At 40.3% G+C, this 24,190-nt stretch overlaps 1 protein-coding gene across 2 annotated transcripts in view; it reads left to right on the forward strand.

Annotated features, from left to right (window-relative positions):
* LOC130166540 (protein sidekick-1-like) overlaps positions 1–24,190 on the forward strand; it is a 223,130-nt gene that overhangs the window by 86,749 nt on the left and 112,191 nt on the right. For both annotated transcript variants that reach the window (XM_056372217.1, XM_056372218.1), the window contains exons 3-4: positions 1,447–1,553; positions 3,068–3,215. In XM_056372217.1, the coding sequence (XP_056228192.1) occupies positions 1,447–1,553; positions 3,068–3,215 (255 nt within the window). The remainder of the gene's footprint in view (positions 1–1,446; positions 1,554–3,067; positions 3,216–24,190) is intronic.

Below are 24,190 nucleotides of genomic sequence, written 5' to 3' on the forward strand. Positions count from 1 at the left end.
TCTAGGGCTGAACAATTAATTGAAATATTATCAAAATCGCAATTTGGCCAAGTGCAATATCCAAATCGCAGGAGCTGCTATTTGTTTGATAAAGGTAAAATGTGTCACAACAGACATAAAGGAACATATTTATTTGGTACAAGACCTGACAAAAATCACATCATCATCATTTTTATATTTTCTTTCAGTGCAAAATTGATCATTCCAACTGAAATTGTCACTCATATTGCAATCACAATATCTAAATGATCACAATATTTTAGTAATAGTCTATTTCATTCTATTACATATGAAGCAGTACATTTACTGTGAAATGACGTGTTCCTCTGAAAGGACTAGATGTATTGTTGCAAAAGGGAAGGGTTGGTGAATATGTGGTGAAGCTGTCGTACTGTAAAACCTGGCTGAAGTTGTTCTTGTCTTGAATCACACAGGGAATTTGACTTCACACACGGGGCTGAGACTGTGTCAGAAAAATTGACTGAGAAATTATGGTATTGATTGGGACCTGTCAACACTGAACTTTGTGTTTAGTGAGACATAAAGGAAAAAAAAAACTTGTGGGGATTTCAAAAAATATAGTGACAGCCCCTCCGCACACACCTATTATAAAACGTAATGGAACACAGGCAGAGAGAGAGAGATGCAGTGTCCAATATCAAAATCTGTTTCAGGATGAGAGCTTCTGTGTAATGTGTCATTCCTGATTCAAATGGAATTGCGTGTTTGAGTCTTTGATGTATGTGTGTGTGTGTATTAGAGTGTGGGTTTGTGTATGTTGGCAGCATGCACTGACAGCCTGGGAGTTAAATACTTGGCTGTCCTGGTATTCATAATGAGCCCCAAAGCGATGTCCAGTTTTACTGTGTCTATCCGGTTTGTGTGTAATATCTGTGTGTGTGTGTGTGTGTGTGTGTGTGTGTGTGTGTGTGTGTGTGTGTGTGTCTGTGTGTGTGTGTGCGCGTGCGTGCGTTTGTGTGTTTGCCTAGCGTGGCACCAACCTAGATCCTATGCCAAGCTTCCCATTAGTGAAGCACAATCCATTAAAGCCCCATTAACAACCCCTCTTAGAACAAAAAAAAAAAAATGCACACAGTCAAAAACATTCTCATACACAGCACACACACACACACACACACACACACACACACACACACACACACACACACACACTGTACACATGCACCACTCCGCCTTACCTTCTGTTATTGAGGAACTTTGACAACCTGAGGCCGAATCCATTCTCAGATCAAGGTCATGAAAGGGAATTGCACAAGAGAGCATACATATGGACAAGCAGACCTGCACTTTCTTTCCTTTCTGTCTCGCTGGTCTCCAAACATCACTCCCTTGCCCCCTAGCCCATTTTTATTGGGTTTATTTACAGCTCTGAGATAAAACACACCTTCCTGACTGTCCTCTCTCTATGTGTCCGTCCATCTCTAGGTTGTCTGTCCCGTCTCTGAAGAGGACTGATGCTGGCCTGTATCAGTGCATGGTGAGGAACAGGATGGGAGCAGTAATACACAGGAGAACAGAGGTGCAAGTGGCCTGTGAGTACACACACACACACACACACACACACACACACACACACACACTGGTAAAAAGTGTACACACCATTATAATAAGACCAGTACATGAGCTGTTTTAATGACTGTCTATGAGGAGAAACTAACCATGGGCACACTAACAAGCAGCTTCTCCTTTGAAGTCCAGCAAAAATCACAATCAGTCATCCCTTTTTTTAGTCAAAAATAGAGTCAAAAGTCATTTGGTAATATTTTATTGTTATTAAAAGGAGGGGAAAGAAATGGTCTTCACAATGAATCAGAAATTCTCCTTTCAGATCACGAGTCGCGTGGCATTTTACGAGTCACATGCCCAAGTTGCACGACAAAACAAATATATTCACAAATTCACATTTCCCTGGAAAAATTCTAAGTTGACTTACAAATGATGATGTACAAGTTGCAAATTAATGGCACAGATACTGATACAGATTTACAAATACTAAACACATCATCTGAGCTGTTGACCAAGCCAATTTGACGGTGCAGACATTAGAGGGAAAAGAGACATGGAGGAAGCTATCTCATGCCACGTCCGGTCCAATGCTCTAGCCACTAGCTTCTGTAACTGTGCAATCTCTAATTCGGCATTCCTTCCATCTCTCTTCCATGTTCCTGGGGTTTACTTTCCATAATCTAAGAAATAAAAGAAACTGCAGCTCCCATGAAAGTGTGTGGATGAAGCAGTGTGGCTACTTTTGATTATTGTAACTTTAGCTTTTTTTCATGTCTTTAAGATCCACCGGTCCTTTTCATCTCTTTGTCCGGCTGCGAAGCTGTGACATTTAGTCTGCAAAGGTCTCGGACTGATGGAAAATTGTGTCTAATAAAAGCTGAAAAAAAGAAAAAGAATAGTCATATTATATAAACTAAAATATTATATTGTCTTTAAAAGTATCCAAACATATGAAGTGAGCCACACAACATGTTCTTCTCTGTTCCAAAGCTGTATCTTTGGCTAAAAGCGCTGTTACAACTGTCAGTGCGACCTTGAACTGGGGCGTCTCACTTCTGCAGCAGACGCTGGAAGTTAAAGTTGTTACACCATTCACTTTTATTAAACCTTGTCTGTCCAAGTATAAACTGCTCCACAAAAGAGGAATGGTTTGCAGACAGTTATGAGGAGTCGATGGTCTTTTGATGTCTTTTGAATAAATTGTTTGAACTTATTGTATCCGTTAGCGACCAAGCTTTTTCTCTCTTCAATAAAAGTCATAATTGAATGGAATGATATTCAATCCTGAGAATAAATTGCCAGCTGACAGTAAACGGCAGAGTGAGGAGAAAATACATAGCGGCGCATAGAACCTTTCTTACAGAGTACCACTGGCATTCTCTTGCCCGGCTAGCGCGTTAGCATTTAGTTTTAGTCATCTACAGTATTAGTATTATTACCAACAAACCAACCAACCAGCAAGTTTAATGCTTCTTTTTTAGCTAAATGTAACTTTGGGCACTCATACTCACGCTCTTTTTTTCCTCTCCCTCTTCCCCAGTTTTGGGGAACTTTTCCACCGAGGAGCAGAGAAAGACTGTGACTCAGGGCCGAGCAGCCATCATCAGCACGCCTCCTCTCGCTTCTTCCCCCCGACCCTTAGTCACATGGTTCAAAGACGGACAGAAGATCATCCCCAACAACCGAATGTAGGTGTCTCTTTCATTCCCTGTTCCTGTCTCTCTCCAGCACACGCTCACATTTATATAGGGACTTCTGCAGCAGGAACAAAGCGTGTGTAAAAAAAAAAAAAACACAGATTGAGATAAAATTTAATTTTACCGTTCTTATCCCTCAGTGGTTTATTAATTAACGTGCTCTAGAAGCACAAAAGTTCTTTTTAATCCTTGCACACCAATTGTTGTGAATAATAAGCCACTTAGATAACTGACCCTTTTCATTAGACATCTGTAAAATAGACTTAGAACATTATCGAGACAAGATAAAACGGATTTTTCAATGAATCACACCTGCAAGGTTATTAAGTAATTTTAGGTGTACCAGGAATGTTCTTTATGTTAATTGTTCAACAGAGATATGAGTCCCTGGATGTGTTGTGTAAGCTGTATTTCACAGCCTTTTGTTTAATGCTGTTGTCTGGCTCCTTTTGAAATGCCTGTAATTTGCATATTATTCCTTAGCTGCTACAGCTTTCCTGTCAGTATTGTTATTTAGAAAAATGTTCAAACTGTGTATTAATAATGTAATTATTTCAGACAAAGCAGGGGACTGTGGGTTTGTTGTGAAAGCTTTTCAGAATAGTTCACTATAGATTATCTCAAATTGTTTTAGAATATATACCTGTCTACTCATCAGTGAAAATAGGTGTTGAGATACAGACCTACAGCGGTTTCATTAGGCTGCTCTGACACTCTGAGATAACTAACTCCCCATTAAGAGCACTCACCCACTGCTCTCCAATGTGTTCTTGAATGAAATTGTCAGTGGCCTTGGTGTACACATAAATGGCCGGACAGCAACTTTTTCACTCCTTTAATGGCAGTCAAAAGGGCTTTTGACAAAGCTTTGTGGAGTCAGGTTACATAAGCAGTGTTTTTTTTTTCTTTTCTTTCGGCTAGACCAGCCACGTGCCAGCACTACACTTGCAAATGTCCATGAATGAGTGAGTGATGAAGGCACACCATTGGTTGGCTGGCTGAGAGTTGGACTTTCCCACTGGCCGTTGCTCTTTCAAAGTGATTTGACGCGAACAGTTTCTATTACATAGTTTCTATTACTATCATCAGCGGTCGCTTGTGGTGGATCTACAACAGTTTTCAACTACTGTATTTCCTCAAATAGCCTTCATTTACCTCAACTGCAGAAGGTAACAGGCGAATTTGAGGCAGGCTTGTATTAGAGGCAGGCCTTTATTTCTAATTCCATCTGTTTGATATATAAAATCGGTCATACCGAGTATGATGCCTTGATCCACTCCCATTTTCCCTGTTAAAGTTCTAAGTAACCATTTCAAATTAAACGCACTCTAGTGTTTCAGTGAACAGAAACCTTTTATTTCTTAACACGGTTTTATTGCTGTGCTGACATGCTACAATATGCATATTGTCTCAATTCCAGTTGTTGGTGTTTGAGATTTTTCTGACCGGCCCACCAACATGGTGGCCCACTGGGATTTCTGTGGGGCTCCTGATGGCCAGTTTGACTATGGAACAGTCTATAGTGCAAACAACATTCAACTCAGGGATGGACTTTTACTGTCAGCATTTATTTACTAATAGATATTGAAGTTTATAAAAAAGTGTTTTGGCACACATACTTATAAGGGGATTTAATTCTGGCATGTTAAATTAGCATTTAAGCTTTTATTTTGTCGTGTATGATCACATCCCCCATGAGGAAAAGACAAGGCATCAAGAAAGAAATTCCGCCCTGTCCAGCCATATACGAGGTTTTTACCTTGTCTTGTTATTTTTGTCATTAGTTCACATCAATTTTGACTTTGCTTTTTAATTTGAAAGAACATGGAAAGGGGCTCTCCTGTTAACTTAATGGGGCTTCATTGAGTGTGGTTTAATGACAGTGGACTGCAATTATTTTGCTGCTGAAGACTCAGCCTGCATTGAAGGTGTTTACTGTTAGAGCATCACCACTACACTGCATTAGCCTCCTTAAACTGTACTCCCTGCTGCTATCCATTAAAAACAGAAAACAGGGAGTCCTTTGTTCTACTTACTTTTCCTGATTGTTTCATGACAACAGCCTATTTACATATTTTAATAAGCATACAGTATATCCTGTAGATGAATGTGACAAAAGAAGCTTTCAAAACCGGCGAGATAAAGTCTGCAAAAGACTGAATGTTACCCTCGTCACCCTCACCCCTTCTCAATGTCACACACCACAAATAACAGCAGCACTGGCAATTAAAAACAAATATATAAATAGATAAATAAATGATTGACATTATGCTGCCAAAGTGAACCAGAAAACTCTTCCTGTCACATCCATCCTTTAATGGACACTTCCATCCATATCAAAGTAGCACTGACGAAAGGGCATAAAAAGCAGCCAAGGCGCCATTTACCTCGCCCAGGTCCTTCTGTAACACTCTGAAGTGGTCCAAGGGCCCATGATAAGTCCGAGTGAGAGTCCAGTTGCTCTGAGCTGCTACAGAGGCTGTAGACTTGGGGTATGGTTGAAAATGATTTGTTTTATCACACGAAAAGGTTTATAAACGTTTGTAGTTATTACAAAAGGTCACACTTGACGATAGGGTGAAAAGCTAGCTGCCACAGAGAGGAGCAAACACCATCGTCATTTGAACACGGGGATAACGTTGCACATTTTTCTGGACGGTAGATTGTGTTCGACCATCCGACAAACACTTTTGTTGGAATATACTGGCACCTTGCCAAGACCGGTACCTGGTCTTGCTTTAAGACTGACATGGGCCTGTGGTTCATAATTCTTGCTAGAGTTATTCTGTATATATATTATCATACATATTATTCATCTATTTAAAATTGAGCCTGGCAGGAATGGAATTCTTACAAGAGGCTGTAGATCCTTGTTCATATGAGCATAAAGGACAAACTACCACGAAATGTCTTATATCTATTTGCCAGGACCAACTTCAACTTTGACTTCAGCTTTACCACAAAGTTTGTTACACAAGCAAAAAGCAGTATGATTACGTTAAGCGGTAGGGATCTGTTCTGGAAGCTGCACATCCAGAACCGAAAATGACAGGAGTCAGCAGACAGATGAGTTGTCACATAATTATGGCAAAAGAGCAAAACATATGGAATTAATAGTGAAAGCATAAAAGATAATGAATGTTGAGTTGACGCTGAAGTAGCTGCAGAGATTGCAGAGTAAGCACTGATGTAACAGTTGCTGCAGTAGGTTAGCGCAGCATTTAAAACACAATATGATTTGACAGTGAGCAATCGGCTGTCACAGTTTGGCAGGTGCACTCAGCTGAGCAGTCAGCTGAAGGGTTTGGCCCTCTGATCATAACACAGATGACACTGTGGCCTGTTACTGGAGCCAGTACATGTAACTAATGTAGTTACGTTGGCTCCATTTCTCTTTGCCCGTCATTTTGATTAAGATGAAGAGTCCATGCATTTTATTAAGATAACATTAAATTCAGGTATTCCATCAGCTATTTATTGCAATCAGAATCGGTTTCTACTGAATACTTGACTGCCTCTACTAAAGTCGTAAGAAATTAACACATGTTCATGAAATACAATCTCTGTGACATTCTGGGAATAGAAAGTAGAGGTGCTATTTCACACAGCACAGGTCTTACCCTTTCATGCAGGAGACATTTTGTTTGGACCATATGCAAATTTTATGCAGAGAGACGGAGACATGTCGCCCCTAATATTTGATATAAATCATTTGTCCACCTCATCTTTAAGTCTATGCAGTGTCCATGACAAATTGGACACAGACAGAGAAAGATTCAGCAGTCAGTATTTCACTTGTTACACCACAAACAGCTGGCACAGCTACACATCAGACCATTAAATTAATCAGCAAGAAAATTTCACTCTGACAATCAATGTTCCAGCTAAAACCTTTGACAGTTGATTACAGGCTCAGAGTTTGGGTAGAAACGACACACTACTGTATAACTGGATGTCATTTCTGGTGCTAGCAACCTAATTTCAGACAGCAAACCAGTGAGTTGCCACAGCACATGAAAGTTGTTTTTACCAAACAAAGCCTGATGGCTGCAGATTGTCTGTTGATTTGTCTTAAATATGAATTAATTATACCTGTTTTCAACATTAGTATTTCATCTGATTTATGTTGAAAATGGAAAATAGAATCTGAACCTCTCTGATCATAACAATTTTCATTTATTCTTGTAATTATGCTTTTTTTTGTTCCTTTTAGAGTATCTGCAGTTTAATGTTCCTTTAGTTAGACAAGACTCATTGGGGGCTGATAAAACCAAACCTCCAAAGTAAGAAACAGACTGAATCAACTAAGCTTTAACAAAAGATCTATCCAAAGACTACTAAATGCACACCACACAGCAGTTGTAAATCGAAAAATGTTCACACTGTCTAGATAACTTTACAATGGCAGTACTCAGCTGCTGATGACCATTTTGAACCTTTTGATATCAAGTCTGTGCAGAAAAAAAGGGAGAAAATAAAAAGTTAACAGAAGTTTATGAGAAGCCTTTGCTCCCTATTGATTTCTTAAATCCTATTACAAAGCGGGATACACTCTTCAGCACAGTGACATTGGCAAATTGTTTGGGCTGAGGCGACCTGATTGGTGTGCAACTTTTGAGCAGCGAGTTTGTCTAAAATTCAAGGCTGTCGCACCAATAACCTGTATCCATGGCAACAAGATAAAAATGACAGCTGGTTCTGTCAGTTGTGGTGTCTGGTCATAGTAATATATTTTGTGATAGAAGAAGTAATTTCAATGATATTGTTAGGTAGATAAAACGTAGGGAGTAACATTTCATTCTCATAATGACAGATTTTAGTTTTTACCTTTTCTTTCTTTTTCTGCTCTTCAAAAAAAAAAAAGAGAGAGAGAGAGAGAGAGAAAGACACCTGTACAAGAAGTGAATGTCACTACTTCATTTTCAGGTATTAATACAATCTGGAAAAAAAAAATTATCTCTGCATTGTGAGATGAAATATTCTGATTTGCTTGCACCCCACATACACACACTGTGATGAAGATTCATGCATAATTCTTCCTTTGAACCTTCATAGAAAGACTAATTTGCACCTTTCTTCACAGCTCCTCTCTTGTCTCAACAAGACATGTCTTCCTCTCCCATTCCTCCTCTCACCTCCCTGCTCCGTCTCCCACTCCTACTTTTCTGCCTCTAAATTATTCTTTATATTGCTTTGTTCTCTCGGTTGGCTCTCACTCTCTGTCTCTTTTACAGTCATTATCATGCTACAGGATATAGTGTTATACAGAACCCATAAACTTCTGTTCCTGAATAAACTGCTTAACTGCTGTGGTGTATGCACACAAACACACACACACATGCGCACACAATCTGTCTCTCCAGACCAATCTCAGTTGCGTCTACCTGGCTCGAATGTCTCTGCGTGCGCTCATGCGTGTCAAAGCGAGTGCAGTGAATATTTGCACGGCTCTGCGTGTGTAACGGTGTGTGTGTATGCGTTCGTGTTTGTGTGCGAGGTTACGCTGGCTGATCCTGCGGTCCGGTGAGACAGGGCCAGATGGTGCCTGGCGGTTGGCTGTCTTCGTGGTGACCGAGCTGATGATGTCGTTTATGAAGTTTATTGATCCGATATGCATCACTCCCAGAGTCCCCAGCCCCATCTCGCTGTCTGTCTTTCTGCCTGTCCCACCGCTCTCAATTTATGTCCATGTGCCTGCCCCTAACCCCATTCTGCATAACCAGCACACACACAGTCTTCAGTCCCTGTGTGTGTCTACCCTCCCCCTCTACACATACACACACACATCCTGTCTGTCTATGAACATTCCCAAATTCCCCAGCCCTCAAAATACTGGCCAGCAAAGAACTTACAAGCTGTCACTTCCCACACTCTCTAATCTAATGGAGCCCTTACTCTCTGCCCCCTCCATCTTCCCCCTTCATGCTGCTCTGCCATCTCTCTGATTTGCTACCTCTCTCCTTCCCCCCACAAAATGTTTTTCTTCCTTTCATCCTTCCATTTTCACATGGACTGTGAACTTCAGATATATTGAGTCTGTTTTCGTCTCTACTGTCCAGTAGCAGTCAAAACAACTTTGAGACAGTGCTGTCACCTCAGCGCTGTTGATGCTGATATATATTTTAGCAGTGACCTGCAGCCCAGGTCGAGAAGAGCTAACTGCTGGTTTTAATTAGCTCTGAGGCCTGTGGCAGATGGACGTGAAATGACTCTGATAGCCAGCAGCTTCAAGAGGACAACCAGGCTGCGGAGAATTAGAACTCTCCTTTCTTCTTCCATCGGGGACACAGGGAGCCCAGACTGATCAAATAAAGGCAGTGATCTATGCAGAAGCATGGCTGGGCGGACAGTGAATATTTCAGTTTCTTGTTGCCGGGGAGTCGAGTGGTGCGGATAGCACTATTGTCACAGGTGGTCAGTGTCAGGACAGGGCATGATGGGAAATATTTGTCCTCATAGACCTACCCTAAGCAACCATATGCTGTGGAGGAGTGTGTCTGTGTGTCTCGACATTCATTCATTTTAATTTGTCAAACACCACTTTAACAGAGGTAACAGAGGGAGCGATTCATTATTTTGCCTCTTTCCATCACACACGCACTCAGCAGAGGTCTGAACAGAAGGAACTTTCTCGCTGTCTGAACTTTGCGAGCAGATGTTGTGTGTGTTTGTGTCTGCCAGCGTGCATACACATGCGTGTGTGTGTGTTAGACAAACAAGAAGATCAAGAGAAATAGAGCATCATTCGGAAGGAGAGTCAAAGGATGTGTAGGATTAAATCCCACCACATGTTGAAAACACAACCGGCCATTTGAAAGGTCTTCAATCCACCACAGCTCCGCCGCTGTTCATAATGACACAGTTTCTCACGGCAGCCAAAGGGGAGGATCAAAGTGACTGAAAAAGAGGTAGAAGTAGACATGAAAAAAAAAAAGTTACAGGAAATGAATGTGGAGTAAAGAGTTTAAGCTCATCTGAATCCATTGTGTCTGGAACTTAATCTCTGGAGCCACCAGAAGCTTAGATACTGAATGTGACTTTCCTCTCAATGATATGATTTACTTACTTTTGGGATTACAAAAAAATCCCAGACATGTAGGATTTTAAGACGTATGACTGCTCTAAGCACAGTCATGTGCCAACCATCTTGTATTTCTATGTTCTCTTTGTTAAGGCTTTTACTTCTCTTACATAAACTGACACCGATCAGCCACAACATTAAAACCAGTAACTGGCATTAATGTAGTTGTTGACTGGCGTGTTTATATACGTCCAGCATATTTACCATTCAAGTTTTCAATTTGTATCAAGCAGCGAAGAGGTTGTAGCATGACGTGTTTCAGTCTGTTTTCCTTACATGGCATTGCACATTCTTCGATGTGACTATTGCACATGCTCACATCACAATGACGATGCTGAAACAATATATTGTGCAGCCCTAATTCATATCCTTGTTTACCTGATATTCACACTATCCTGTTTGTTCATCTACTATATGTTGGTGTAGTTCTGTCTTTAATTCTGAGGCATTCAGCAAATCTATCATTTATGCACGAACGTTACATCTGCTGCAGAAACATTCGATTTTATTTCAGCATAACTTGTGAACAGGAAATGCTGTCTGCATATACAAACACGTACTCAGGATACTTTACCTAATCGGTAAACAAAGATAAATCCAAAACCAAATCAAAGTTTCTCCACATATTTGCACTCACATAGAAGTTCAGAAAACTTGTTGCCTCGGTTTGTAGTATGTTGTCAGTTACAGTCTCACAACTAGTTAAATTATTGTAATATTTCTTCATTAGCTACCCGAGCAGCCTGTAGCAGTCTATGTGATGAACAGGCTAAAGTTACCACCCTGACTTGCTCGGCAACAAATGTCCATGTATGTCTTCATTTACTGTGCAGCTCTGCCAGAACAGTATTTGAATCCTGCGTATTAATGCCATGTATAAACTAGACAGCTTTCTAGAAAATATTAAAATCATAGACAGAATCTGGCCGGGGTTTTCTTTTGGGAACTATGATGCTGTTGTCTTTTTAGAATTACTTTTAATTGACAGCTCAAATAAGGCTTGTTATGAGTAATTGTTATTGTTACAGTTTGTTGACTTTTAAAATGGAACAAGAGGAAATATCAACTGTACATAAGCCTAACATCTACCTGAACAAGAAGTTGTGTTAAAGTTAATTGCCTTTTTGTCACTAATAGTAGTGGGCACTGGCTGAAAGCTACATCTGTGTGATATGAATGAACAAACAGCATTTTGAATTCACCATTTAACATTTCTACATTGATTAATTATAGGGAGAAAAAAAAAAAAGACAGGACATGAAGCAACAGGAATTCTTTTTTGACGCCTGCCTGAACTTAATATTTTCCAATTTACCTCTCCTCCCATTCCATGCCTGCTCTCCTCTTTTCCTTCCCTTCTCTCCATCCTGTTCCATAATTGAATTGCTCCTTTGGTCCTCTAATGTGGTGGCAAATAACAGAATGAAAATTCTCCACTGTAAACTCTTCCATTTCCACTTCGATGTCTTACCTCTCTCTACATTTCAATAGACATTTGTCTGTTGCTCTGTCTCTCTCTTGTTTGCTTCTCATTCTTGCCCTCCCTCTCACTTTGTCTTCTTTCTTGTCAGTCTTAGCGGTTGTTGATCACAGTTCAAAGGAGAAATGGTGATCCTGGTATTCCTCCGCTCACCTTCAGCTCACCTCCGGTCTCAAACAGAAATTCTGTATAGATTTTATGAGTGTAAGATTGTAGCACAGATGTGGAAATTGATTTGGCTTGTTGTTGTTTCTATGTTGGTGTGTTTTTGGTGTTTGGTGTCGCCTGAAAACAATTATTAACCGGTGGAACTAATTGGCCTAATTGGCCTATGAGGGCAGCAAAGTCTGAAGTTAATACACTTCAGTCAGAGACACTTGTATCAAGGGCCTGACCACTTTGGTAATTGGTTAGACAGTTAAGTTTGGCTGAAAGGAGTCTGCTGTCAAACAGTCAGAGCAGCATTCTGACCTTTGCAATTTGAAATTGTGAACTTAAAAACGAGTGAAAGGACTAATGGAAACACGTGAATTTCTGAAAAACTCTCAAATGACACAAAGAATTTTTGCAAAAGTGACATGGAAACACTTTTTTCACTTTCAAGTCGTGGCGGCTGCCGTTTCGTGCCCCAGGCAGCCAGTTCCAACCGAGAAGCAGACTGTTGCTGAAGACTGACACTGTTGTCACGTTTATTGGAAAGATATTGCAAGAGAGGAAAAGCCAGATTTATTCGTATACCATAACTCACTGGAAAAACAGACCATTCGCAATTACATTTTGTCAACTTTTCTAAATAATCACTTATATTTTGCACCAAATTGCAATGGAAAGTGCATTGGTATATTACAAGCTTCCAAACAGACAAATCTATTCACAAAGCACATATCTTGGATTGTATTTCATTGTTGTATAATTACTTGCTCCCACGACCTCAGACCCTTGGATTATGTTGATGCAGGGCTGTTCTCAGTCTGTACACCCACTTATGAATTATGTTTATGACCTACCTATCGCCTTGGGGGCACAATGTGTCTGTGTTGATACAGTTTGAGTCACGAGTAGTTTGTTTTCTACCTGACAGCAGAGAGTGTCACCAGGAGAGCTTAATGGGTGTGGAGGTTACTAACCTGTAATTAGATAATAGAATAATCTGAAACTCTTGTTTTATTTTAGCAGAAAGGTTAAAACCTTGACATTGTCCGTGTGTGTGTGTGTTTACATGCAGCATATCTGAGCAAACATGCATAATGTATTCAGTTGGTGTTCACTAACCCTTTGTATACATTTGTAATCAACACTGTAAATAATAGGCAAAAGGATTTTCTATCTGTAGACTTCTTCTCAGTTTTAATGTCCTTCTCTTTGTATCTAATTTAGGTCCACTGTCATACATTTTATCTGCTTTCAAAAGACTGGTTGTTGCTAAAAATTGGCTAGAGGCGACTTGTTCTACCACCACACTATTATGCATGAATTTTGCAGTAAAGAAATCAGATGACTTGTTTAATTTTTAATATTATCACTGTACTGCGTGGGGGGTGGGGGAGCGACACATGTGGCAAAGGGAGACAGGGAACAAGGGGTTGCTTTAATTGCATTGCATTTTCTGGTAATATTATTCATTGTCAAGGTGGAGTGGGATAGAATTGCATTATGAAGACAGCACTTTAGGGCCTGCCGTCGGACTATGAATATTCATTACTTATTCTGCCAAAAGCAATTTGTTGTAGCTTTGTTTAAAACTGTTGATGTGTTTCCCAAAGTCTGTAGGCTATAAGTAGACCAACATGTATGCCACAAGGTAAAAACATTGTGTTTTAATAAATTACATTTTCTCCCCTATCTTGACACAGAATTGGGTGGATGTCTTAGAGTTGATAGCAGCATTATTTTACGACCTCAGCTCGCAGTCAGATCTATCTGTTGTTTGCTGAGATAACAGCCTCGATGTCTGGCTGGATATATCAGGTGAATTTGAGACTCTCTCTCATTTGTCCTTAACTTGTGTCCTTTACTTGTAACTGTGTTCCAAATTTGCTGTCCTCTTCCAGTCACATTTCTCAAACAACTAAGGTAAAAAGAAAACTTTTTCCTCTTTCTTTTTTTTTTAAAGTAGATAGTAGAAAAGACATTAACTCTGAGGCTGTACTTAATGACTCTCCCAAATGACAGAGGCTTACCCTGCCTCACACACTCAAGGGAGGGAGAAAAAGCAGCAGGAGAGGGAATAGGAGGGGTAGGAACAAAAAGCTCCCTAAACTGCAGGAGTGCGACAAAGATGATTGCATCGCAGTTTCAAAATATGTTCCTATTTACTACCATGATTTTAGTTTCCTTTTACATATTTGAATTATACTAGACTAATTATTCTATTTGTTTTTGTTCCTGTAGCAACAAATGAATACTTTATGCACTGTAACAAGCCCTAATGGGCCACCGTTTACATTTTCTAAGACCCCTGGCCCTGGTGATAAAATGCTATCTGTATCTGGATATCTGCATAAAACAAAACATATGCTAATGTAGGATGTAAACACACGTGGCACACATTACCATAGAAGTGTCACTGAATTTACAATGCCTCGCATTTTGATCTCAGACACACTCATCTACAGTAGGTGTATGCAGTTCATTTTGTGTTATTCAGCTCTGTGAAGAAGTACCACTCGCAGTGCACAAGCATCATGACTCATTCTGAAGTTTGCCATCCACTCAGCTTCACAGAGACTCTGGCATGATCCGGGTACAGTAGTAGCATTCACAGCGGCTGCAAACCCCTTTTCCTGGAGAAAAAACGACCAGCCTGTCTTTTCTCTCTCCTCCTACAACGCTGATCTGTTCTGCCTCAAATGGAAGGTAAATACCTGCCGTCCTATCCCACGTCAAATGACCCCTTACATCATCATGTTTGTTATTAGCCGTGCCATCAGCATGGCTCTAGGGATGGAATTCTGTTGGTGGGTGAACCACTTTGGTCCAGACTGAAAAATCTCAGCAACTACTGGATGCATTCACATTGAATTTTCATACAGACATCCAAGGGCCACACAGGCTGAACACTACTACAGATTCCTTGACCGTTCCTCTAGTGCCAACAGCAGGCTGACTTTCATGGTTAAGACTGAAATGTCTTGTGAGCTGCTGTATGGACTGCAATGAAATTTCTTGACAAACAGCAGATGGATGCCCAAAGGATTAGTCCAGTGACTTTGCTGATCCCCAGACTTTGAAGACTGATTTTGACAACGTTTTGATGGTCAGACTTTGGTACAGATATTAATGCCCCCCTGAGGCATGATGATTACTTTGGCAATGCCTTAACTTTTCATCTAGTGACACTATCTCGTCAAAAACTAGATTTGTCCAATACTTTGGTTATGACTAAATACCTGCAAAACTATTGACATTCCCATCATCCTCAGCTGCATTTTATTGCTATTTAACAAATATTAGCATGCTAACATGCTAAACTAAGATGGTGAACATGTGAAACACTATACCTGCTAAACATCTGCACGTTAGCATTATCTTTGTGAGCGTGTTAGCTTGCTAAAGTTAGCGTTTAGCTCAAGACACCGCTGTCCCTCACATGTCTATAGACTGTAAGTCTTGTATCCTTGCATCCAGTCAGAGTGCAGACAAAAATGATCAGAGATACCTGTTGATAAACATGGGCTGTGATCTCATTTTAATACCAGGTGGAAATTTAGCTCTAATTCCTCTACATGTACAACTCCATTACGCTTTAACCTTTTTACATGTTTGTAAGTTCCCCCGTGTGTGTAAGCTCCTGGGATCTGCAGTAAGTGATTCTCTGCTCATCTATTTCTGTCTGCCATCGAGCAGCTGCTTCTGTCTGAACTGATCACTCAAAGAGAGGCAGGAGAGAGAGAGAGAGAGAGAGACAGAGAGAGAGAGAGAGAGAGTGTGTGGCTTTTGGTGAGTGTGTGTTAAATTTGTGTGTCCAGCCTGCATAGCTTGTGCTGATGATGATTCATTTTATGGATGTGGATATTTGAAAGGTGCAGTGTTTTTTTTTGTCTATATCTGATTTGTCCTTTTTTCCTCTTTCTCCACCTCCCTTCATCTTGTCTTTCTCCCTACTGGTGTCTCCCTGCCTATATCCTATGTCATATCAAAAATCATTATTTCCCCATTACAGTCTGAACCAACACATTCCCACCTGCCAGCTTGTGTGTGTGCATGTTTGAGCGTGTCCTCTGTCTAAAGTCGTTAAATATTCTAAAGACAGAGACCTCTTTTAATTATCCACTAATCACACTTTTAATTACCTGCCACACACACACATCCATCACTGACCAGATTGCGCACACATGCACGCAGACCCTGCGCACACACAAACACACACACACACACACACACACACACCTGCCATTGGAAAGAGTTCTTAACCTATCGACAAAACAGAGAGAGGGAAAGCAAAAGTGCAAATTAATAAGAGAGAGAGTGAGACACGGAGCAGTGAGGAGCAACTGTTAGTGGGTGACAGGTGATTACCGCTGAAGAAACCACAAAACAAATGAATAAACAAATTAAGGAAATGCAAAATTGGTTGTAAATGCAAACACAATTCTCGCAAGAAATTATCTACGTGCATTTCTGTTCACCATCCTCCACAATGTATATTTCCTAAGGTAAACATCCAGCCAGAGTAAAAGGACACAATGTTGATTGACTGGTTAATATCAGAGCCATAAGATGACATCTTCAAAATCTGAGAGTTGGATCAATAACCAGAAGGTCACAAGTTTCTTTTCTCTAAGACACAAATAAAGGCAAAATTTTAGCACGTCCTGCTCTCGGGAAATTATACTGTGCTCCAACCTCTCTGCTCATGTATTCTCGTGGGAGTTTTGTGTTTATGACTTGGGGGCTTATGTCAAGAAATAAATGTGTTCACAGTGTGACCTGCTGTCCTCTGTTTTTAGTTCAAACACTTAGCTATCCATCCTTAATGTAAAAAACTCTTATTTTCTCTCTTACTCTTCCACTTTCTAAGTTTTCACTGCTAGGTCGTGTTATAAGATTCCTGTTCGTCATTATCACCTTGGCTCAGATAATTACAGTGTACTTTAACCAATACACATTCACTCACACATGCAAACAAATGTACTCATGTAGTGTAAAACACACACACACACCAACAGGCTCATACACATTGTTCACACTCATGTAGGTCTCTAATTTTGTGCTGCCACAGAACCAGAACCATTCGCAATGACATTTTACGTCAGCTGTCCGTTTTGCACTTGCGCCTCTTGAGCTATTTTCTGGCTCCAAGCAAACCTGCTTCCGCCAAAGTGGGTGGAGTTGCAGCTGAGGTAGTTTCTTATGCCGAGCAGGTGGCATACTGCAATGTAGGTACCTCTCTAGCATGAAATTGAGCTTGCGTTTCTGCCTGCTATCACAAAATGCAAGTGTAAAGAAGAATCCTTGTTGCTTTATTTATCGAGTTGTGCACAGTAGCTTCTCAAAAACTCCCTGCCATGTATTTCATTTAGTACACTTAAATAGGTATTAAATACACATCACATGGTTAGATTAATGGGAAAGGCTCCCCAAAATACACACACATACACACACACACACATATGCTGCCCTATACCGGCTGCAATGTACCCATCGTTCTATTTAGTCATTTCAATACATGTACAGTATGTGTCCTCAGTTTCTATTTACAGATTCCAGACAGTCTCTGTCACCCTGGTTCTTATAGAAGGAACAGGTAATGGTGAGTGATGCATTCACTGACAGTGTAGCTGCAGGGTTTATGCACATTACGAGATCTATGAAAGCAAGTGTGTGTGTGTGTGTGTGTGTGTGTGTGTGTGTGTGTGTGTGTGTGTGGTTGTGTTTGTTATAGAATAATGTAGATTAAAATGTTTTAACCTGTAGGCAGAATCGTTTTTTTTTTCATTGTATTGATTTCCTATCACCATGGTGACAAGAGTATCAGTTAAAAACCCTTGTTTTACAGGACATGCTGTAACGGTGTGGTTGTGTTGGCGTTGATAATAAAGCAGAGACAGACTCCATACTGCTGTTACTGACCTTTAAAGCTACAGGAAGCAATTTGTCGACATTTATAGAGCAATATGTGACTGTGTTTTAACAAATTATCAGTGTGATCCTGTGTATACAAATTTACACAGACACACACACACACACACACACACACACACACACACACAGACACACACACACACACACACACACACAGACACACACACACACACACACACACACACACTTTTAAATGAGGGTTCAGTGATATGAAGATGTACAGTAACCTGTGAGATGATGGACATTTATCAGCTGTCAAAGATCTGCTATATCATTTATACCGAGGTAGCTATCCCTTTAATATCTCTCGGTGTGACATTGTAGGCAGTTTTACAAATTGATGACCGGACTTCTTTTTGGCGATACTGATCATTTTTTTGATTACCTGATTAATCATTTTCTCTTAAAAAAAAATGTCAGAAAACAGTGGAAATCTCCTGTTGCAATTTCTTCAAATGTCTTGTTGTGTCATAGATATTTTACCATGTTAAGACAAGGAAAAACATCCTGACGTTTGGAAGCTGTAACCAGGAAATTTTTGTAATTTCTTAATCTTGATCTTGATTATTGTTCATTTTCTGTTCATCAGCTAATTGTTGTTGCAGCTTTTTCAGTTAGCCAAAAGAATTAGTTCCAGTCACTTTTTCTATGGGTCCATGATTGAGTTTCTAGAAATTTACAGTACAATATCAAGATATATGAAGCAAATCCTACAAGCTGCGCTACACTAAACACACATGGCTCACTCCTCTCACTAAACACCTTATATCCAACCATGTAACCTTGAAAATTTAACACCTGCTGTGTGTCAGCTACAACAACCCATGAAAATAGCCCTTCACTCCAGTAGATAGATTGTAAAAGCAGAATATAAATCGCACGGTCGAAAGTCACACTCTTTATTTCAGGTTCAAACAGTCATATGAACCAGAATTAGAAAATGACAGCTTATATTCAAGTGTGAAGATTAGTGGCTCTGTGTTCAGCTGGTCTCCTTAGCTGAGCAGCTGGGCGAGTGTTTGAGAATAAGGTGTGTTTCGCCATCCGAGAGAACGACAGAGACAGAGCGAGAGAGAGAGAGAGAGAGAGTGTGAGAGACGGAAAGACAGCAAGAGAAGTCACTGCCAGTTGTGTGGTTAATTGGAAGCAGACATAATTAGTGCTAATTAGGATAATAGCCATTCGTCTAGAGATCCATCCACCTAATGGGACTACAACAGTCACTCAGCTGCGCACAGACACAAAGTCTCACAGTCGTAGTTGTTACCATCCATTCAGCCTCCTTGTTGGAAGAATGCGGTCTGGTACTGCAGCTGTAATGTATTAGCTGTTTTGACAGATATTTGTACCATGGAAAGCAAATGTTTTTCTGTGTGCATTTACATGAATAAGCGCCTGTATGTGTACCAAGAGACAGACAGACAGACAGACAGACAGACGTAAAGTAGCGTTAGAAAGGAAGTGACTCATGGAGCTCCTGTAGCTGAACAAACAGCGGGTGGAGAGAAAAGTGTCCCTCCTCTGTTTACTCAGCATCTATCCCCATCCCTCTCTCCTCTCCTCTCTTCCTGCCTCCATCTCACCCCTGCCCCACTTTGGTTTCCTTTCCTGTTTCGTTGCCTTTCCACTTTTCCCTGCCTGTCCCTCAGGCCATGCCAGGGGACATTAAACAAACCTAGTCTGTCCAGCAGCCTTCTCTTACTCTTTTTTTTCTCTCGCCCGCTCTTACTCTCTCATATACGCACACACACCAATTACTTTCAGACTGCAGGCCTTAGGCTGTGTGGGCACAAGGATACTCCACTATGTGTGTGCGGGCATACACTTCCTGTGTGTTTTATGGAGGACTTATTGGCGGTGGCAACTGGCCAAGCCGGTGTGCAACCACAGAAGAGTCTCCTTTCTGTGTTCGTTTGACCATTTGAAGGAACTGTAAAGGAGATTGAGGAAGCAAGCCTGTGATTTAGGCACTGCGTTAATTACAAGTCACAGAGCTGTAGAGTGTGTAGGGCAGAAGGTAGGGAAATGTTTTCTGAGTCAGTGAAGGGGCTGTTAAAATCTCTCACAAACACATTAGTGTTCATTACTGTTGTAACCTCTACCATCTTTCTTTTTTTTTTTTCTCCCTCTCTTTCGCCCCCTCCTCATGGGACTCATGCAGTCACATATACAAGCTGTATTTCTCTGAGAGAAAAAATCATCAAGATTCATCAAGCAGAACTAGGACATTAACAGTGAATAACTTTAGATTGGGTTGTGAGTTATTAATAAGGTGTGGACAGAAATGGAAATGCATTTTTGACATGAGAGAGGATTGAGTTGTACACTCCCAAAAGTGTCTAATCCTCATATATTCAGCCTCTTGGACAGATGATTAGCTGTTACAGTGGCATCTCTTATCACTTTTATGCCAATGATATTCAGTATTATTGCTCTTTTACACCTGATGAGTTTAACAAATTGTCAATTTAAAATGAATGTTTTTGATGCCATCATGATTTGGATGGCTGACAACTGCCTTCAGTTTAATGCAAATAAGACAGAAGCTTATAATTTATCCTGAAAACTTAATTCCAAACATCAAAAAGTATATGGGGTTGTTAAATTTTTGTGTTCAGCATGACATTGTGAAATTTAGGTGTCGTTTTTGATTAATCTCTGTCTTTTGATAATCATCTCAGTCAGCTCACACACGTGGTGACCAAGGTTAAGATGGAGATGATTATTCATGCTTTTATTTCTTCTTGTTTCGATTATTGTAACCTCCTCTTTACTTCTTTGAACCACATCCAAACTGTCCAAAATACAGCTGCTTGGTTTTTTAGAAGTGACAACAGATCAATTGTATCCGCTCTGCACTGGCTTCCAATCAAATTCCACACCCATTTTAAAATACCGGTGCTCACCTTTAGTGTCAAACACCCCAGTATATAACTGACCTCCTCCTCCGCTGTGCGACCGGGTCTTCTGAACAACAATTACTGGCTGTTCCTCAAACCCACTATAAAACCAGAGGTGATTGTGCTTTTCAAGTTGTTGCACCCAATTTATGGATTACCCTCCCCTTGGTGTTGCGACTGCCGTGACATTCTTCATGAGGCAGCTAAAATCGCTTTTATTTGACCCGACTCTTGGTTAGTCTGTCTGAATAGCTGCCCCATTTTATCTATTGCTTTTTGTTGGCTTATTTCTGTGTTCTGAACTTCTGTATTTTTTTATGTGTCTCTGTCCTCATTTGTTCATTGTTGCTGTGATTATAACTTGTCAGCCCTGAGCTGTATGTTTCCATTGCTGTTTTTAATATCATTTTTTAATAGTGTATTTTTGGTGCTACACAAATAAACTTTCTTTACTTACTTACATTTGGTCTGAGACTGCAGCGTGGAGGGGGGGGGGGGGGGGGGCACGGTTTTTTAGCATATACTCACCAGGTTCTTTTTTGATTTAGTTAACTATGTACATAAGTAAAAAAAACAATATCAAGATACATTCATCTTTCTTACTGATACTTAGAATGTGGTCAGGAGTCAACTTCACTTAAGCAACCATGTACACATTCGGCCTTGGTCACCGCTTAGCGGGGAGCTCCGAAACGCCAGCAGTGCAGCAGTTTGTCCGTCCATCTCCACCTCACTGTGCACTTAAACTTTTGCAACAAATTTTTCCCAGTTGCCAAAAATCAGAAGGTTTATGTTTCCCCTGAATTTGCTGCATGCTGCTCTGATTCATTAGTACAAAGCAAACGCACAGTTTGATCAGTCAATTGCCTGCTGAACTCAACTAGACAGCCCTTAGTTTAGCCACTAGATGATGGTCTCTCCTTAAAAACAGAGCTCTAGTTGTGTGAATTCGTGTAATAATTTCTTCTGATGTAAGCGAAGATACTATTAATGTCACGCTAGGCATGGAAACTTTAATACACTGTGAGAAACCCTGGACTGTTTGTGTAAGAAATCTACAACAAGCTACAACATACGGTGATATTCTAGACAATAGCACACTTTCAACTTTGGTCCCAGTCTGGAGTTGATGAACTGGCCTGTACTGAGCAATGACCTCAACCCCATCCAGCACCTTTAGGATGAACTGGAACATCGACTGGGAGCCACCACTTATTAGCATCACTGACCGGCCTCTTTTGCTTTTGTCGCTGAATCAGAGCAAATCTCTGCAGTCAGGTTTCAAAGTCTTTTGGAAAAGCTTTTGTGGCAGCTTATTAATGACTATAGTTTTGTAATGAGATGTTCAGTAATCCAGGGCTGCAACTAATGATTGATTTCATTCTCAAATAACTTACCATGTAATTAATTAATCGTCTTGACCATAAAATATCAGAAAATAGTAGCTGTGTAATTACATTCTAGTGTCTATATCTTTGTTTGGGTGTCCACATAATTTTGGCCTTGTGCTTTGGGTGCTGCCGGAGGTTAGGTGCATGTAGGTCTGATTGTGTGGCTCTGAATGTGCCAACCATGAATGTGGAGTGTTTCCTTGTTATGATTTTAATGTCATCCAAAATGTTTTGGCCATGATTTGAATTGAGATAGACCAAAGCCAGGCCTTCTAAATAGTTGATGCACATTTTTAATGCATCAGCAGCCGGCTCCCATTATTTCTTCTCATTTGGTTCAGCTCCAACAGGCTTATTATTGTGATGTGGAGTTATTTGGTCGATGTTTTGTTTTCTGCCTTTTGTTTGTCACAAGATAAAAGGGTAGCAGACATTTTGTGTTATAAGTGTTTGAGGGATTTATTAAGAACAAGTATGGAACAAGTGCTGAAGCTCACTTAATTACTCTAGCAGCAGGGATGCCTATGACAGTCCAGCTATATCACCCTGCTTAGAAGCAGCTACAGCAATACTAAATGTAGTATAAGTCGTATAATATTAGGATTCATAATGGGCCTCATTCACAATCGGTGATGAAACTGTGCGTATGAATGGGATTCACCGATATTTTCTCACCTGAATTTGGCAAACCTTTCATCCTCATCTGTTTTGTCATAATTAAAATATTCAACCATGAAAACTTAGTGTCCCAGGCATAGCTTAAAAGGAGTGTATGTCCATATTGAAACAGTTTTGTTTTTCATTCAGGCTCGCCATTAATGCAGCATCTCTGATGGTAGGTTAAAATGCCTAATTTTAAAACAGCAAGTTGAATACTACTGTCAGACATAACAAGCTTTTCCATGTTGGACATGTTCCTAATTTGAAGCCACTAGTACAACCACAGAGTAATGTACTGTTTCTGGAGAATAGCTACATCTTTCTGAAGCAAATGAAATGCACAACACTTCAAAACAGGCGCTTATTTATTAGCAAGGACATCCAATAATTGTTTCACTGTTTTACTAATGTATTCTAATGTCCTTCATGGCTGTGTTTTGGACAACCTCGTCGGTCACCATGCGCACATAGCAACGAGTTTCCTGGGCTGTGCTTTGGCTGGCAGCCGGGAGTGAGAGGCTGACAGCGCATCATCCTCCAATCCAGCATCATTTGGGCCTACAATTAAATTTTAAAGTTCTCTTTGCAATGCTTATTCATTTGAATAAAATGTAAATGAATCCTGCTCATTCATTAGCCTACAAAAAGACAGGCAAGTGCAAACATTTTACAGTTGAGTGTCATCACTCAGAGGTGTTCCACTTAAGGATGTTTGCCCAATAACTGCAGCGATTCTCCCATCTTGAGCTGACAGATCTGATTTTTTTCCTTTTGGTCTGTTATTCGATTTTTTTTTTTTTGCATCAACTTTAATATTAAACCTTATCTCGGAGGGGGGACACAGTGTGCACCACCTTGGTTATTGCAGCCCAAGCCTCATTTTTTTTAAACATTGTGACTCCTGCGGAAACACTTTGGAAAAGTTTCCCTTTTCTGGCCTCCATCTCTGACACCATCGTTTCAATTTCTGTAGTTGTGAAATTCTTCTGCTGTTTTGCTTTAGCAGCCATGCTACCAAAACAGCATAAGTGTATTTCCTTATATAGACAAATGTGGCCGTGGCAGTTTGCTGATTGTGGACACGTGGCTCACAATTTAGAATGAATTTTATTCACTAACGTGTGTCATGAATCTTACAATAATTTTGTGTACGCCCTTATGAGTGAATGAAAATCCCAGCTTTTAACTTCACAAAGTATCTGGTCTTATTTGAAGCCAGTTTGTTGCGTTGATGAAAATTGTTTTTATAAACCGAATTTGACAGCATCTGATAGGTATGTTGCAAAAAATCAGTTTCAGAGTAACAGCGGGCTTCAATCATTGTTTTACCATTGTTACCCTTTTGTTTTTCACCAGGTATTTATGACAGC

The sequence above is a fragment of the Seriola aureovittata genome, chromosome 3 (genome assembly GCF_021018895.1).
Source record: "Seriola aureovittata isolate HTS-2021-v1 ecotype China chromosome 3, ASM2101889v1, whole genome shotgun sequence".
Lineage (NCBI taxonomy): Eukaryota > Metazoa > Chordata > Actinopteri > Carangiformes > Carangidae > Seriola > Seriola aureovittata.